Source organism: Heteronotia binoei, chromosome 21 (assembly GCF_032191835.1).
Source record: "Heteronotia binoei isolate CCM8104 ecotype False Entrance Well chromosome 21, APGP_CSIRO_Hbin_v1, whole genome shotgun sequence".
NCBI lineage: Eukaryota > Metazoa > Chordata > Lepidosauria > Squamata > Gekkonidae > Heteronotia > Heteronotia binoei.
In genome coordinates, this window is record NC_083243.1 from 81,168,188 (window position 1) to 81,187,606 (window position 19,419).

The 19,419-nt window shown below is 41.4% G+C and overlaps 1 protein-coding gene across 1 annotated transcript in view; it reads left to right on the forward strand.

The window, feature by feature from the left end:
- The window catches only part of LOC132589603 (cytosolic phospholipase A2 beta-like), a 122,434-nt gene extending 103,550 nt beyond the window's left edge, over positions 1 to 18,884 (forward strand). Inside the window, exons 19-21 of the mRNA XM_060262354.1 lie at positions 3,583 to 3,749; positions 10,530 to 10,713; positions 18,627 to 18,884. Of these exons, the coding sequence (XP_060118337.1) occupies positions 3,583 to 3,749; positions 10,530 to 10,713; positions 18,627 to 18,847 (572 nt within the window). The 3' untranslated portion in view covers positions 18,848 to 18,884. The remainder of the gene's footprint in view (positions 1 to 3,582; positions 3,750 to 10,529; positions 10,714 to 18,626) is intronic.
- Positions 18,885 to 19,419: the final 535 nt, after the last annotated feature.

Here is a 19,419-nt window from a genome sequence, read left to right on the forward strand (position 1 = left end):
GAATGTCTATCACTTATGTGATACTAAATCTGTGTAGCAGCCACAAAGACTTTTTCTGTGTGTGAAATTGATGGCTATGAAGCAAGATGTGAGCCAGACAATCTATAGCAGTGGTGTTGAACTCATTTGTTATGAGCACTGGATCTGACATAAATGAGACCTTGTCAGGCTGAGCCATGTCAGGCGGGGCTGTGTGTGTACCTATTTAAGATTAGGTAGCAGAGATATAAACTTTATAAAGAACACAGACAAACACAATTAAAGACTTTTTTTAAAAAACAAAACAAAATAAAACATGCTTAAAACGTTAGCACTCATTGGTCTTAAAGGTGCTTTCATTGTATCTCTCGTATGGGATGCAGGGAACTGGACAAAGGAAGCTTTGGTTCTTTCCTTCCTTCCCCAGGGGATGAGGAGGGAGAGGATCTTCAGCCAATAGAAGGAAGAGGCTTGGTTGAGTAGCTCTGCTGTGCAATTGAGAGAGCCTGGCAAAGCAAACTCTGCCTCCCCATCTTCCTCCCCAAGGGAGGAGTCTCAGCCAATGGAGAAAATAGAAGGTTTGTTCTGTTGCTCCTGTGCAATTGAGCAAGCCTGACAAAGCAAGCTTTTAAACAGAAGGAAGCAAGAGAGAGGGAGAAGGAAGCAGATGACAGCCAGTTGCTTGGTGGCCCTTGGGCCGCATGTTTGACACCCCTGATTTATAGGCTTTTCCATGTGCAGTAGAAATGAATGTCAGAATTCTGATCAAACTCTAAGCTTCATGTTAAAGGGCTATCTGCAGGATGGCAGACATAGGAAATATTTGAGTTTGTCATGTGACAAGTCATGTGCTAGTACATACAGGCCTCAGCCCTTAGCATGCTGCATTCCTAAAATGATTACAGTTTTTGCATGTAGTGATAGATTTGTACTATTAGCTCACCACATGCTGAAAGCAAGATGTTAAGGTTTTTTTTCTTTTGCAACTAACATCTTACACCCACGTGGCCATGTGAAAAGACCTGATATAAGCTCATTTAGCTCATTTTACAAGCTTTACCATATTAGTTCTTGACTAGGGCCGTTTTCGCACTCACGTTTTACTGGCGCCACGACCATCCTGACGCCGGCGAATCTGCATGGCTTTCGCACCAGAAGCTCCGGCGCTCCCAGAAGCGCCGGCTACTTCCGTCGCTAAGCCAGCGCAAACGGAAATCGCAAAGATGCAGGAAAACGTTTGCGCTGGCTTAGCGACGGAAAGCGCCGGCGCTTCTGGGAGCGCCGGCGCTTCTGTTGCGAAATCCATGCAGATTCGCCGGCGTCAGGAGGGTCGTGGCGCCAGTAAAACGTGAGTGCGAAAACACCCTATGAGAGACTAAATGCCAGTGAGAAATCTTATGTGATGTAGGGGATGGAGTGACAGATTAGAATTTGGAAGATCCATGTTCAGACTTTCACTCAGCCATGAAGTTCACTGGGTGAGCTTGTGCTTCATCTCCCAGCTTAATCTACGTCACAGGCTGTTGGGAGGATGGAATGGTGGAAGAGAGAACATGTATGCTTGCCCTGCACTACTTTGGGGAAGGCAAGTTAAAATTAAAAGCCAGACAGAAAGCAGATGAAAAATGTATTAGTCTTAAAGACCCAGTGTGGGGTAGGGGTTAGTCTTAAAGACCCAGTGTGGATTGGGGCGGTGTGGCGGTGCTGATGTTGCTGGACCTGTCGGCCGCGTTCGACACGATCTACCATCGGCTACTGACCCGCCTCCTCGCCGATGTAGGGGTGAGGGGGTCTGCCTTACAATGGTTCTCCTCCTTCCTCGAGGATCGGGGACAAAGGGTGGTAATTGGGGGCGAGCGGTCCCAGAGGCACACACTGGACTGTGGAGTGCCTCAGGGGGTAGTTCTCTCACCAATGTTATTTAATATCTATATGCGCCCCCTTGCCTAGATTGCCAGGAGACATGGACTTGGGTGCCATCAATATGCAGATGACACCCAACTCTATCTGCTAATGGACAGCCGGCCTGACTGCGTCCCAGAGGATTTAGACCGGGCCCTGCAGGATTTGGCAACCTGGTTGAGGAGGAGCGGGCTGAAACTGAATCCAGCGAAGACAGAAGTCCTTTGTCTAGGTCGGGGCGCTCGGAGAGGGGAAATACCTCTCCCGGTCTTTGACCGGGTTAGGAGCCTGGGAGTTTTACAGGAGCCTGCACTATCAATGGAGGCCGAGATTGCAGCCACTGCCAAATCAGCCTTTTTCCATCTAAGGCGGGCAAAGCAGTTGGCTCCCTTCCTAGAGTGCCAAGATCTGGCAATGGTGCTTCATGCAACGATCACCTCGAGACTGGATTACTGTAATGCCCTCTACATGGGGCTGCCTCTGTACTGAACCCGGAAGCTGCAGCTGGTGGAGAATGCAGCGGCCAGACTGTTGCTGGGGCTTCCTAAATGGGAGCACATACAGCCTGGGCTGCGCGAACTGCACTGGCTGCCAGTTATATACCGGGTTCGTTACAAAGTGCTGGTCATTACCTTTAAAGCCCTATATGGTCGAGGACCTGTCTACCTTAGGGACCGTCTCGCCCCATATGAACCCCAGAGAGCACTGAGGTCAGCCGGGAAAAACTTGTTGACTATTCCCAGACCGAGAGAGGTGAAGCTACAATGTACCCGTAACCGGGCCTTCTCCTCTATAGCCCCGAGCCTATGGAACCAACTTCCAGAGGAAATGCGGGCCCTGCGGGACCTTGAACAGTTCCGCAGGGCCTGCAAGACCTTCCTCTTTCGACTGGCTTTCGCTGATGAAAATGGAAATTGCTAAGGAAACCGCCATCATAAAAAGCAAACATAGCATTAGCACTTTTACTAATTTAATTTAATTTAATTTTTAAAACTTAAGCAGATTTTTAATTAAAATGTTCATGATGTTTAAATGTAATTTTATCTATTTGTATAATTAAACCTGAATTATGTTGTTAGCCGCCCTGAGCCTGCTCCGGCGGGGAGGGCAGGATACAAATAAAATTTTGTTGTTGTTGTTAAGTATGGCAGACTCTAATCTGGAGGTCAGAGTTTGATTCCCCATTCTGCCACATGAAGGCTGCTGGGTGACCTTGGGCCAGTCACAGTTCTCTCAGAACTCTCTTCTCAGAACTCTCTTAGCCCCACCTACCCCACAAGGTGCCTGTTGTGGGGAGAGGAAGGGAAGGTGATTGTAAGCTACTTTGAGACTCCTTATGGTAGAGAAAATCAGGGTATAAAAACTAACTCAACTTCTTCATCTCTGTTAGTAAATACATATTTCAAGCATCTTAAAAGTGTGACTTATTTCAAAAACTTTTTTCCATTTCAATTTATATGATTTAAAACATATATAAACTTTATATCTTATTCCACTGGTACTTGTGCAGGAAATTTTTCTGTTGACTGTATCCAATATGAATTAAGCTGGTTATTGTCAAGAGGAGCTGCATGTAGCATGACAAATCTTATTGGTGACAGAAATTAATTACCAATAGTCTTTTCAGTTATTTTCAGAAGTTTATCGTCACAAATCCTGTGTTCCAATGTTATGCTGATAAGATTAAAAATGCTGTTTCAGATACTGTGCTTGATGGCTTCCCAGGCAAGCTGACGCCAGTGGAGAAATCCCTCTGCTTAATAGATGTAGGGTATTTTGTCAACAACAGTGGGCCACCACTTCTCAAACCAGAAAGGGATGTTGATGTCATCATTGCAATGGATTATGATTGTTACAATATCTTTCAGGTGAGAAGAAATTGTTTTTGTGTTTGTGGATATGGTGGCATATCCCAGTGACTATTGCCATGTTGGTTCTGGTCTTCAGAACATCTGACCCAAGTCCAGTGAGCCGTGGAATCCAGAGGATCCTAGCCAGTACACGCGCCACTATGAGGCTGGCAAGTAGCAGGAGACTCGACTCCCAGAGTGGAGCCTCTCTGATGACATAATGACATTGCTGGCAATACTCTGACATTAGCCCAACCATTGTGGTTTAACCACAGAGTTTTGACTAATTGCTAGAGTGTCACCAGCAACATACTGATGTCATTATCTCTCTGCCTCTACTGGAGACCCTGGAAAGCTATTGCCAGTCAGAATGGACAATGCTGATCTTGACAAACCAAGGATCTTAATCAGTATAAAACAACTTCATGTGTTCCAGACAAATTGAGCCAGGCTTGAACACATGAAGTACCTTAGACTGAATCAGGCGACTGGTCTATCAGTATCATTTACTTTGACTAGAAGTGACTGTCAGCAGTCTCCTGCCTGTTTTGGGGAGTGGTGTGTGAACAGGGTTTAATGAGTGTAGTATAATCAACCATGCTGTTTTGTTTCCAAGTTCCCTGTGGCAGCATTCTTCCAGTTGTGCACTTCTGATAGTCCCACCTTACCTCTGAAAAGTGATGATATTATGGTTATGAGAAATCACCAAGTCATTAAAAACCCAGGAAACTATTGAACACAAACAGATTATGCATATTATTGAAAAATGAACGTATTGATCCTATGGCTAATCTGTTATTTCCAGCCTTTACCATTAGCATGGTTCATTCTAGAGTAGGCCAAAATGGTTGCTGAAATAGACATTTCCCCCCATATGAATAACACAAATTATTTTTCACACACACACACATTCTAAAGCACTAGGTTTTTTATCCTTGAGGGTTTTTTTAAAAATATGTATATTTTATTGTTATTATTGATTGTCCATTTCTCTTACACTCTTCCTCTCATTCCCTTTAACATGTTTCCCCCCCATCCCACCCCCCTTAGTCTATACGTCGTCTTCCAGCCAGGGACAAAGGACTCGGAGCTTCCACTGAATGTCTGCTTTCTTTTCTTCTTTTGCCCACTTCAGGTAGATCAGCCACTTTTCCTTAATCCTTGTTCTTCTTTCCTCCCATGACCCTTCCTGAGTCATTATGGCAGCTATGTCTGACTGAACAAAATCAAAAAGATAATCATGCCAAATTCTTTCCTTCCATTTACTTTTATCCTTCCATTCTACCGTCATTACCGCTTTGCCCGCTGATATCATTACTTTTAATAAATCTTGATTATTCTTCCCTATTATCTCATTCCCTAGTATACTCATCTTCATCAATTCAAAGTCTATTCTCAGTTCAACTTGAAAAAAACTTCTTTATCATTCCCACTACTATGTCCCATAATCTATTAGCCTCGGGGCACTCCCACCACATGTGGGTGTACCATCCCTTCTCTTTCTTACAGTGCCAACATTTAGGGCTCAATCCAGGAAACATGTTCGCTAAGGTAGCTGGAGTTCTATACCATTTGGTAATGAATTTCAATTCCATTTCCCTAACTTTGTAAATTTTAACTTTTTTTAAACCTTCCATTAACTTTTCTACCATTCGTTTCGTTATTTGGCCTTCTGAACTCCATATCCGTTGAAGGTGACCTATTACTCCTTCGATGTCTGAAGTCATACTCCTGTATAAAATGCTTACTATTCCTTTTTTTGTTTTACCCATTAATTTATAAATCTTTCCCATAGGTTCCTCTTCATTTATATTACTTTTCTCCACTTTCTTTTTAACTTTAGTATACAATCCTACAGCTTTAAGCCAATGTTGTACCCCTACTGCTTCTTGCAAGTCTTGTAATGGTTTTAACTTATCCATTATTAACAAATCTTCTACCCTTCGGTATCCTTTAAGACTGAGTAATTCCCTCCACCTATAGTCCCTGTCTTCCTCCATTAACGTTTCTAATGACGTCCATCTAGATACCCGATTTAACCATTTTGGCTGCCACTTCTTCCACACCATTAACCCACTCTTCCTTGATCCCTCATTTAAATTAAAGTCCCTCTTCTCCATATTCGTAAAGATACCATGTTTTCCTACTCAGTTATTAGCCTCATTCTCAAACCATACCCATTTCTGATAATCTTCCCTCTCTATCTCTAACAATGCTTTAAGCTGACAAGCTTCATAGTAATTAGTTATATCCGGAACTCCCCATCCCAAATCCGATTGATGATTGTATACTAGCTTTTTTGCAATTCTAGATTTCATATTTCCAAATATCCATTCCCTTATTTTGGTATTCCAGTTACTCATTTTTTGTTTATCAATCTCCAATGGTATTGTTTGAAATAAATATAGTAACCTTGGCATCCAAAACATCGATACACTTCTTATTTTAGTAGTCAGAATCATATGGCTTACCCCACACTGCTGCATATCCCTCGCTATCTTCTCCCATACTTCTTTATAATTACCCTCCACTATCCTATTAATATTTTTATATATGTCTATTCCTAAATATTTAAATTTCTTAACTCCCATCCCCATATTAGTTAACCTATTAATTTCTTTCCTTTCCTCCAAATTAACGTTGAAAACATTATTTCTGATTTTTCCATATTAATTCTTGAACCTGACGATGCTTCAAAATTATCCAATATAATTTTTGTTTCCCTAATAGCCTCTTTTGGGTTCAACATTATTATAATTATGTCATCTGCAAATAAGTTAATTTTCTTTTCCTCCTTATCTATCCTACAACCTTCTATTTTACCTGCATACCTAATCCTTTCTGCCAATTGTTCTATTGCCATTATAAATAAGGTTGGAAAAAGCGGGCACCCCTGCCTTACCCATCTCCCAATTGGGAATTGTTCCATGAGTTCATTATTTACCCTTACTACTGCTGTACCCTCCCTATAAACCTCCTGTATAGCTTTTAAAAATAATGAACCTATTCCATACTTCGTCATTGTGGACCACAGGAACTCATGGGACAATGTATCAAATGCCTTATATATATCCAATTTAAGCAATCCCAATTGCCCAGAATGTCTGTGATGAAGTACATTTAGTTTATTCCTTATAGGATGTGCTATACTCCTATTCTTCATGAATCCATATTGGTCCTCTTTTATTATACAAGGTAGTATATTTTATAGTCTATTTGCCAATATTTTAGCAAATATTTTGTAATCCTGATTAAGTAAACTTATTGGTCTATATGAGCCAACTTCCCGAGGGTCTTTCTGAGGTTTTAATATTATAGTTATCTCGGTCTTCCTCCAAGAGTCGGGAGCCTTCCCTCCTTTCAGTATCATATTGAACACCTGTTGTAGTTCCGGGATCACTATCTCCTTCATTTCTTTGTAAAAATCCGCAGTAAATCCATCTGGCCCCGGGGATTTGCCTAATTTTAAACTGCTCACTACCTCCTCTATTTCCTGAAGTGTGATTTCCTTCTTCAAACTCTCTTTATCTAAGTCTTTCAAATATTCCTCACTTCTTTCCATAAAATCTGTTATATCTCTCCTGGCATATGATGTCTTATAAAACTCTTGAAACACTTGCCTGATTTCTCTTGGATTCTGCGTAATATCTCCTTGTGTTCCAATACTTTTCACCCTTTGCTTTTCTTTCCTGGTCTTAAAATAGTTAGCCAGTCTCCTAACAGAATTTATTGATTCTCTTTGAAACTCGTTCCTTACCATAGTTTGCTTCTTCCATAGTGTCCTAAAGTCAAGGGAGTCCAATTGCTTCCTAATCTCTTCAATCTTTTTTTTAACTTTCAGGGCAAAATCTTATGCCTTGACTACTCTGTAGTGCTCCTAATTCCTGGAGTTTCTGTGTCTTGTTAGCATACCATTCTTTTTTAATTTCTTTTTCCTTCATCATACAGTGTCCTCTTAGTACTGCCTTTGCCACCTCCCACAGAATATCTGTGGCCACTGTTCCCCTATTTTTTCTAAAATATTGCTTTACCTGATTTTCCAGGTAATGTCTATCTTCTTTTTTTGCTAAAACCATACTATTAAATCTCCATATCCTTCTAATTTGCTCATCTCTTGTCTCCAATTCTATAATCAGTGGGGCATGATCTGAGATCCATATTGGATGGGTTGTTATTTTCCTCAGTTCCCAATTATTTGATTTTTAAAGAAATATATAATCAATACAAGAAGCTGTTTTATGGCTACGTGAAAAGTGTGTCAGCTTGGGGACTAAACTCAAAGCTTCGTGTGCTTCTATCACGTTCCTCTTTTTCCACTGTCTTACCCTCTCTTTAGTCATATCTGTATTGAAGTCTCCTGCTATTATGACTTCTCCCTCTGAGAATCTCTGGACTTTTTGCAATACCTTATTCAAAAATTTCCTCTGTCCTCTGTCCTGTATTATCACCCTATTTTGAAACTTGCCTTTAATGAACAAAAATCTTCCCTCCCTATCACTAACTAGATCTAGTAACTTGATATCAATCCTTGTATGTGCTAAAATTGCTACTCCTTTCGCTTTGGCCCTACTCCTTGCTTTAGCTAACACCTTCCACCCTGGGTGCTTGATCAATGGTTTAGTGTCATCCTTTGCCTTATGTGTTTCCCGTACACACATTATATCTATATTTTGTTGCCTTGCAAATCTTGCTAATCTGAATCTTTTCAAATCTGAACCTAGCCCATTGACATTCAGTGTAGAGCATTTTCAAAGCTTTAACCATATTCGTAACCCTTCTCTCCCTTCCCTGGCTGAATAGTAACTTCTAATATACTTCTCTCCCTTTTCCCTTTCCCCCTCCTTCCCCCTCGCCCCCCTCCCCCTCCCCTCTTCAGGTATAGGGCTTGCATTTGGGGTGATCTCTCTCCCCTCCCTGTACCTTAGGGTGGGCACATCTCCTCCCCCTCCTATATTCTCTATCCTTTCCTTCATTTAAGACCGTAACACCCCTCCCTCTTATTTATGGGGTACTTCCCTTTCTTAGAACTTCTTCCTCCTCCCTTGAACATCTTATGATCGCGTCCTTTGTCGTTTCTCCTGACGTGTAGAAGGCTCTTCCTCTGGTTCCTCTGTGCTTGACCCTTCCGTTCACTGAGTTTCTATTTCCCCTGGGTCCAGACCCAACTTCTCCAGGAGTTTCGCCGCTTCGGCTGGATTCCTTGCTGTAAGTCTTTTGCCTTCTTTATAAATCATAATACTGGCTGGGTAAGCCCATGTAAACAGTATCTTCTTCTGAAAAAGCTTGTCTGCAAATGGCTTCATTCGTCTTTTCTTCCAGTGTTTCATTACAAAAGTCTTGTCTTACAAATACTTTTCCCCCTTTATATTCCAATCCTTTCTTTTTCTTCAAGGCCAGGAACACTTGTTGCTGAACTTTTTCTCTTGCAAATTTAATTATTACCGGTCTGGGCTCCCCTCCAGTCCTCCTGCTCTTTATCCTGTGAACTCTTTATACGTGGTCGGCATTAATCGTTATCCCTGTCTCTTGTTCTGAAATCCATTTTATCAAACCGTCTTCCAAATGTCGTGAATCAATATCTTCTGAAATGCCATGGAAAATTAAATTCGCCCTCCTCGCCCTGTCTGAAAGTCCCTTGATCTGTTTCTTTAAATAAGTTATGTCCTGCTTATTTGCTGAAGCTGTCTTGTCTGCCTGGCTAGCCAGCTCTTTAACATCTTTTAATTCCTTATTTAACTGACTAACCTCATTTTTTACTTTGGCAATGGCATCTTGTATCTTGTTATGAGATTCTAACATTAATGCCTGAAATTGTGCCATCTGTTCTGAAAGCTGTTTAACCGTTGTGGCAGCCATTTCTGAGCTGTTAATCACCGCCCCTACGCCTTTATCTCACTAACAAAATACTCCCTACTTCTAACTGCTATTTCTCATCTCAGCATGCCTTTTGCCTCTTTAACTACTCTGCAGGTTATTTATGCCCCTGTAACCACACTATTTACATTCCTTTCGGTCTTAATCTCTTTCTTGTCTTGGAGAGGGACGAGCCAAGGCTTCTTCCTCTAGAGCATGCACATTCCACCTGTCTCATCCTTGAGTTTTCTGATCACTGCTTGGTTCAGATTGACAGTAAAGTGTTGTAATTCTGAGTCTTAACACAAATGCCCCTATAATATAGTGGGTTGTTAGGCATTGAAGAGGCGAGGTAGTTGTGATAATAAGCTCTTTATTGAGTACAGCATGGTGGATGGCTGCACTAACTGAACTGAAGAACGGGGCCCACTGGGCCAAGTGTATACAACATTGGGTTTCCACGCTAGCACGTTCTTGGGTCATTCAAACCAGCAGGGGGCCTGTGATTGGAGCAGGGTAGTTGGGATTTGGATCCTCCTGCCCATTGTTCTTAAGTCCCCAAGCTCAGTCTGTTAGGTTCTAATGAGCCAGGCAGGAACACCATTTGGTACACACAGATTCATATACATAACAGCCACAAATCCATATAAATTCCATTACAGCTATATCCCACTGAAAGCAAAGGAGATCTCAGTCAGTTGTGACTAGCTTATTCTGCTGGTTTCAGAGGGACTCAATCACTACAAACTTTAGCTAGATTTTCCATGTTCGTATGTTTTGCTTGCATTGTTGGTTTCATGGCTCACCTTTCAGCATACCAATGACTCTCGAAGTGGCTCAGCACAGGTGGATTCAGTATGCCTGTTGGCTTTATTTTGGAAAGCAACATGTATGCCATGTCATTTGCATTGGTTTCAACATTGTACTGTTGGGTGTCTTATACAGCAAACAGAGATGATTGCAAAATACTGTGAAGTGCAAAGAATACCTTTCCCCAAAATTAACCTGACTGAAGAAGACAGGAAGAATCCCAAAGAGTGCTATGTGTTCTCAGATGAAGACCCCAAAGCTCCAGTAGTGGTTTATTTTCCATTGGTAAACGCTACCTTCAAAAAATACAAGGCACCAGGTAAATTCAGTGTTCCTCATCTAGTATGCTTTTTACACGTTTTAACATCATTCTCTATGTTGAACATTCCCAGAGTTATTTTTCATGCTTTTGTTTAATCTAGACCAGAGATGTTGAATTCATTTGTTATGAGGGTTGACATAAATATCACTTTGTTGGGCCAGGCCTTGCATGACATAAAATGTAACATGAGGTGCTGGAGTTATAAAATTTATAAAGGTGATTTCAGATGTTGAATGGAAAAGTTGTCAGAGTTGAAGTTTCTAGCTTTTAGCCTCCTTCTCAGAGTGTCTAGGGAAAGAAGTACTGAGATTTGAAAGGAAGTAAGTAGATTGGCTCCTACTCTCCTAAAGCCCAAATTTCTAGAGCATCTGGGAAAACTATAGAGTTTTCCTGGAAGCTCCTAGAGTGGCCGGTGTGTGACATCACCGGTGCAATGACATCACTTGTGAGTGATGTCATCGCTGCACTCGTGAAAACAGTGCCCTGCCAAAGGCTGTGGGGGACTTGGCAACCCTAGGAGGAGGGAAAAATGAGGTCATCAGCTGCTTTGGGTTTCAGTGGGGAGAAAAACAGAATGAATGATTGAATATAGACATATATAAAGTTGCCAAGTGTCTGCAGTTTCTGCCCATGAGTACACAAGAATGAAAACAACTGTGTAGCGAAATGTGTAATATATGATTTTCAAGAATTGTAGAAGAAATATAGCTTTTTGTGTCAATAATTATTATTACATTACATATCATTGCAAAAATGTCTCAAGTGCAATATAATAGAAATAGAATTGTACAACAATGAATCCCACAAAGCTGTACAGAATGAAAACTGCAGGTCCAAAGCTCATGTAATGATTCTTGGGGAATAAACTCAATATTTTCTATAATAAATCATTACACATTCAATCTAATCCCATGAAAAATTTCCCCACTTGACTGCATTGGTCCAAAGTGTCAGAACTGGGAACTTCAAAAGAAACGCATCACTTTGTTTCAAAAATTAATCCCTTTATTTGAGAACTCTGTCCATGGAAGAAGCAAGTTGACTCTGATGGCTTCCAAGGCCATCGGTACATTCTTATACATTGGTAACATAAGACAATAAATTCTTTCTCACACTCAGAGAGACAGTTGTCTGTTTCCAGGCTCCTTATCTCCCATCAAGGAGGAAGAAACCCCACTGTCTTTCTCTAGCTTGCCAGCTTTAAAGGGTACATGCAGATGTTTGCCAGTGGTTATCAGTCACCCTTCAATGGTTAGTATTTGTTTGAAATGCAGAGTTACAGGGTTAGTAAAGTTCACAACATGGAGTCAGTTGAACTAACAGAATACACTCTTGCTAAGCACCTAGGTAAAAGTTACAAGTTCTGACACAAAGTTCATTCTTTCTCAATGGTCTGGCTAGCTCCAAATACTTTTCCGTTTCACATACAGCTTTATCAAGCACCAGTTTTATAGATCATTCAGCATTCTGTAACGTGAAATTGACTTAATCACAGAGAAATAACATCAATGGTGTTATATCTGTAACTAGACAATTTTCATGGGGGAGGCACTGTGGGGGCATGATGTCACTTTTGATGTCACAAAGTGGTGTGGGCAAGGTGAGCTTTCTGGCTGAGGATGGCACTGAGGGCCTCTGAGGAAACTACCCCCCTTTGGTCTGCTGATGCTTTCCTTGCCACTCTGCCTGAGTCAGGGAGCTGTTGGACAGGTGTGGAGCCACTTGCTCTTGGCCACCTTCAGACTGTTGTGGAGCCACATCAGAGCAATGGGGCCCTCACCATGTGCCTGGCACTCCAGCACTGCTGCCTGCCACATCACACATATGTGGTTTGTGAGATGAGACAGGGTGGGCAACCACTACCCAGAGGTACCTCTCCATGCCACACACACATTTGACCAGTGAGATGAGACAGGGCAGCCAACCACCACCTGGAGAAACCCCCCACCCCTGCTGCCTCCTCCAGTATGCACAAGCTCCAAAGCCCTGCCATTCTCAGCTGCCTTTGAGCAGCCTACTGCCTTCTCCAGTGGAGGACCAAGCTGAGCCCTGACAGCCTAGCAGGCACCTCATCAAAGGAGCAGCAGTGGCTACCTCTACCACTGGCCAGAGGGACACTGCATGCCTGTGGCACTGCTGGTAGCATGTGCTGGAAGGGTGGGTGTACCAGCAAGGGACAGGCCTGGACGGTGTTACTGGTGCAAAGCCAGCATCTCACCTGTCCGCTCCCTCCCTTCCCATTTGGGATGCTGTAGATTTGGGAGGGGCACCACCCTCACTGTCCCTGCCTAACTATGGCCCTGTATATGAGACAACTGAGGAAACACAAAGAATCTTCCAAAGGTTTTTATACTGGCAATAGGTGCAACTTTGGATTAGTGTGCATCTGTTACTGAGGGCTTGATAAGTTTTTGTGTGAAGAGCACACAGGTGGTCAAGGAAATGGAAATATTTTAAACGACACAGACACGGTAGCCATTCTGGGCTCTTGGAGGGAAAATAAACTGGAGTTTTGTGGTGCCTTAAAGGAGGATGCATTTTTATTGTAGCAGGATAGTAGAATGAAGTGGACTCTAGTCCACAGACACTTAAGTTAATATAAACAAATTAGTTTATAAGGTATCACAAGGTTCATATTCAGAGATACAAATATATCCCATAAGCAGAAAAGATTAATATAATTTCTTTATCCTTAATACTAACTTAATTATTTCTAGCTGAAGAAAATGAAGAAAAACAGAAAACACAATACTTTGTCTATTTCAATATAAACAGATTCTCAAGTCAAAAATATCAGGAGCAGATCTTTACAAATATAAAATATCTATATTATCTACCTTATTATAAATTGACCCAAATTACTTGTTTGTCTATTTTGAATAGTTAAGATTCTTTAAAAACTTTTGGAGATTATATCTCCTATTTTCATATTACTCTAAGAAAAAACAAGTTTGATAAGCAGTAACAGCCTCATCTCCCACACTTATTTATTTTTGTCTAAGGAAGAAATCATACAATCTCTATAACTCACTCTCTATTAAATTGCTCTATTTAGCTTTAAAAATATACAATCTATATAAAATAACAAACAGAAGAGAAACATGCAGATTCTAAAAACCTCGCTTGCCATTTCAAAGTCACACGCCAGTTTCCTTTTATTAATTCAATGTTGACCAATTACGTAAAAGAGAAACAGTTTATAATCCCTTCTTTTTGAAAGCTTTCCAAGTCTTGATCTTCTTGATGAAGTCTGCCTCTTCTCCCTTTGGCATATTCACCCGTTTTGATAAAAGTGATGAGGCCTCCATGCTGTCACTTGCTCCTGTAAAAGCTTTAATCAGTCTTGATTTCCACCTTCTCTTTGTAACTGCATATGATGTCTCCATTTTGATTTCTTTCGGCTCCTTTCCCAACAGATCTTTATCCACTTGACTCTGTAGACATCACTGGGGTCTCTTTACCACCCCTCTCATGTAAATTTTCAGTTTCACTGTATTTCAAAATAAAAGTTTCCACCCTGTTTTGTATCAACTCTGCCAGCAGACTGATTTCTTACTTTAAGGAGAATATGGTAACAATAACATCTTTTTTTATCAAGCACTTCAAGTTGCAACGCCATCTTCTCCAAAAGTCTGATAATCAAAGTTAAAAAATAACTCAAAGTCCCAGATAGTCTGTCTTTCTAAATCTCCTCCAGCCGTGTGCTTTTCTCTTACATTTTGGTTGTAATTGTTTCAGTCTCGATCAAGTATCAAATGCATTTCTCTTAAAGGTATATCCAGCTTTTATTCAGACATTATTGCAATAAATTAATGTTCTCATTATAGCTTGTTTAATTGTAAGCCAAATTCGTTCAAATATCTATGTTGTCCAATTTTAGTTCTTGAGAAAACTTAAGTTTGTTCTTTGTCTTTTTGAAGCCTCCCTTATGGGGAAAGGGGGGATATCCTCCTCGTCCCCTTTTTTTTGAACAGTCCCAATTGGCATTATAGTAGAAGATCCAGTAGTTGGGTATATTAAAAATAGTCTTACTTGCATGGTAGTATTTCAGTGATTAAGGTAGAAGAATGATGTATTAAAAGCTTGTTAGAAGAAGAAGTTGGGCATTCACCTCTTGGTGCCATCATGGAGACCATGGCAGTGGAGCATTGGAGCAGACTTCTGGGTTTTGGCATCTTGAGCTCGGTGGGGTCTGCAGATCTCATCTTCAGAGGCCCCCCCGAACTGGGCAGCAGGAGGGGTGCCACAGCTGCGGCATCTTGAGGGGGATCTTGGAGGGGTCTCCTGACAGCAAGGGGCTTTACAGGAGCCAGGGAAACAGCAGTGGCTGGTCCCTATTCCTCTGATTCCAGGGCTTTTTTTGAGCAGGAATGCACAGGAACGCAGTTCCGGCTGGCTTGGTGTCAGGGGTGTGGCCTAATATGCAAATAAGTTCCTGCTGGGCTTTTTCTATTAAAAAGCCCCGCACAAAACAATGGTGACACCAGGGGGTGTGGCCTAATATGCAAATAAGTTCCTGCTGGGCTTTTTGTACCAAAAAAGCCCTGGTAGATTCTGTCTCTGATCCCTGTATTGGTTCTGCACCAGGATTGCCAGATGGCTGAATAAAAATCCTGGGCACTTTTAGAACAATGCCCAGTCCTTTTACTAGAGGTTGAGCAAAAGATAATGCAAGGCAGACACTTTGTCCAAGGGACCCTCTGCCTTTCCCCCCATTATGACCCTCAATATCTCTTTTTTACTTTTCTTTAGAAGATTCAGTCCTGCCACCATGTACCCCCCAAGTCATCTGGAGCCAACACGGGAAGCCAATTGATTGCCTATAAAAGTCTCTCTCTTAAAAGCTCTCCTGCGTGGTGGCTGAGTTGTAGATTTGGTTCTTTTCAAACCTTGCTTGCTATGATTAAAAAACAAGAATATAGGGGTGTTTGATTCCCCACTTCTCCACTTGCACTTGCTGGAATGGCTTTGGGTTAGCCATAGCTATTGCAGGAGTTGTCCTTGAAAGGGCAGCTGCTGTGGGGGCCCTCTCAGCCCCACCCACCTCACAGGGTGTCTGTTGTGGGGGGAGAAGATATAGGAGCTTGTAAGCTGCTCTGAGTCTCTGATTCAGAGAGAATGGTGGGGTATAAATCTGCAGTCTTCTTCTTCCTCTTCTCTGCTTTATCAAGCTGCAGGGCAAAGAAAGAGGGCATGCATAGAGCTTGGCCATGGTGGTTGCAGGCTCAATTAGATGATACTGGACATTTAAATATTGGATGGTTAAGTTTAAAGCCAACACCTGGCACTTTGCACTGCTCTGCACTTTGAAAGCACTTTTTCACACTTATGGAGCACAAGAATAGTGTGTGTGAATGCTAAAGATGGGTCATGATGGATACAGTTGGTTGGGTAAAATACATGACAATTATTCCTGAACCATCTGTTTAGTTTATGCTCATCTATGTGGCAGGAAGAAGTTGAAGGCATTATAAGTAGTTTTGCAAACTTACTGCAGTGCTATACTAAGTAGAGACTGCATGTAGTCAATATTGCCTGTGTCTTCTTACTAGTTAAATAAACATAATCTGCTGCAGCAAATGTGTGTTTGAAAAATTCCATAACTTTGAATTATGTGTAATGCCTGGAACGAATCCAGGCTCCTATAATAGAAATGTGTGATAAAAAATGAGAGCCATCTGCACATAATGGACCCAACGTAAGACTGTACTTTCCTCCCAATGACATTATGTGGAAAGAATTCAGGAGCCAAGATTCTCATTGCCCCTGTAGGCCTCAAATTGTTAATTGGAGAGAAGCAAATATGAGTCCCAGACAGTAAGACATTTATATTTCTGAGCTACAGACCTACGTGCCATCTATAAAAGTGTACAAGCAGGAAGCTAGCCAGCCCTGAACCACAGCAAGTTCTCATGCCACACCAAATTTTAGACGCAATTTGAAAATACTTCTTCATTACCTTAAAACACTACTTCAGAAGTAAGCAACACTTAATTACTGGATTTAGTGAGATTCTAGAGGCATAATTCCTGTGGTAAATTGCTTGGAGAGTCCTTTGAAAATACACACTATTTATTTAATCTAAATGCTTTCACAGTTGCAGAGCATGTTTCTTTAGTGTATTTGTGCATGTGTTTATGTATTCCCTTTGCTTCCAAAAGATGATGGGTGTCGGGGGGTTTACTTGTGCTGAATTGTGTTCTCTCAGATCAGAGAAAGGGGAGGAAACTTCATGGGCATAGCAGTTGCCACATTCTCTATTGCTGCGCTGGTGGGTTTCTGGACTGGGTCCTGAACCTGATGTGCAAATTGGGAAGCTAGATGCAGAAGGCAGGCAATGAATTGAGGTACCTCCAGATGCTACAAATGACTTGACAATCATTCAGATACAGAACATGGAAAAAACAACTTCACACAATGTACATGGTCTAAACTGGAGCTCAAAAGAATGTTGCATTTAGATAATGCTTTAAAAACAACACCCTTCTCAAAAAAAGGAAGAGGAGGAGGAGATTGGATTTATACCCCACCCTTCACGGAGTCTCAAAGAAGCTTACACTCTCCTTTTCCTTCCCCTCCCCACCATAGATACCCTGTGAGGTGAGGTAGGTGGGCCTGAGAGAGCTCCTTCAAGAAACTGCTCTTGAGAGAATAGCTCTGAGAGAGTTTATGACTGACTCAAGATTACAGCAGCAAGTGAATGAGGAGGAGTGGGGAATCAAAGCTGGTTCTGCCAGATTAGAGTTCACATTCCTAACCACTACACCAAACAAATTATGAGTAGCTCGCTGAATATTGGTACATTTATAAAATGAGAGAAATTTAATATAGCTTTAAAGATTTATTCTAGGGAATATTGCAATAGTTGTAAAGTGATCTTCTTTTGTATAATTGTTTGCTTACAGTTAGTGATGAGCAGCTGCTGTTTCAGCAATGGTTCTCAGTGACTGAAAGATGTGTTTCTTCAGTGGCTATGCTGTGCAATGTATGTGTGTGGCAAAGAAAACTGTTTGCAGAGATACAAACTGATCTGAGTTTACAGGTTTCTGAAAAAAGCTAAGAGACAAAAAACAGTGGCACAGTGGGAATATTTTATTCCAATAACCCCTATGAGTTTCACATTTCATTTCCTCAGGGAAATCTGTGAAATATAAAGCAGCAATGCTCCCACTAAACCAGCTTTGAATCTGTTTTAGTGGGAGTATTGCTGCTTTTATATTCCACAGCTTCCCCCATGGAAGATCAGAAAGGCGTAGGGCTATCACCGTGGAAATGTTTTTTTCCTTCCCACTGCACCGTTCTTTTTTGTCTCTTTGCTCCAATTGGTGCAGCTCTTCATTTTCTTCTTGTCTAGAAGAACAAGTCTTGGGAGCTTCTATGTAGCTGCTGCTTGGTTTGGGGAAGCTGATCCTCCTTTACAGATTAGCACTCTTCATCTTTGTGTTAATCTGTCTGTGCTAAACTATCCCTCACTTATTTAAAAAAATCATGATTGTGCCTTCATCCAAAATAAATATTAACTCAATGATACTGACCTTGGCACTTCTCATGGGCAATTGTGGGTTGGATCCAACTAGTCCTTCCATTGCTGAAAAAGGGAGGAGGGAAAACCCTTTGACTATTGAAAAAGTCTGTGCTGGAGATCATGGGACAAAACTTGCAGAATGGAAATTGTAGCAAGGAAAGGAAATAAGTGAGAACAATTGAAAAAGTTGGCTGGATCCAGCCCACTGAGTATATAGCAATATATTTGCTGGTCTCAGAGGAAGAGAGCACAGAATAAGCAGGATGCCTCCTTGTCTGGAACCAGTTTGGCTTTAAAGCAGTAGATTTTGAATCCTTTAACTGAAAAACAGAAGGAAAAGCTCAAGTTAAGTCTTGCTACCCTGTGTTTCTTCTCTTCTTTTCAGGAGTGAAACGCACGTCTGAAGATATGTGTGGAGGTGAAGTAAATATAAGCAAGGATGACTCACCTTATGCAACAAAACATGTAACTTACAATGCAGAAGACTTTGACAAACTACTAAACTTAGCTACTTATAATGTCCTCTGTAGCAAAGAGGTGATTTTACAGAGCATCAAGAAGGCAATTCTGAAGAGGCAAAATGTTTGGCTTGATAGGTCAGTCTAGAGAGTGACTGTCTTTTGGGTTGAGATCATGCTAAGGAGTTCTTGTGTTTTTGATTACCATCCTGAGATGATGGCTTCAAAAATATTTTATTTATGAATATTTTTATAACTCTCTCACTTTGGGCATGCGTCCAGTGCATTAGACAAGGAACTCAGAATTTTTCAGCAAGTGGTGAGTCGAGGGGTCATTGACATTCAGTTTTCTGAGATTGTTGAGGCAGTATTACAAGTCGGTACTGAGGTGTTATTGAAATAGAGCATACTTGCTGATATTCTAATAATTAAAGAAATCTCAGCTCAGCCAGCCTCCATAGCCCTAAGGGAAATGAAAGGATGCTTAGGACTTCTGTACTACTGAAATGAAACCAAGAAGAGTAGAGGTTTCTTGGTTCAGTTCTGGTGTCATTAAGTCATATATGTATTTCCCATTCTTCTTTGCTGAAAATAATTGGGTTGGATCTTGTCAACCTTCCCATTGATACAGGGCAGAGATTGAGAAATCTGAGTTCTCCTCCTTGATGCAGCTGTTGTGCATTCCACAATTTCCAGCCAACCTTTTTCAGAGGTGAAAAG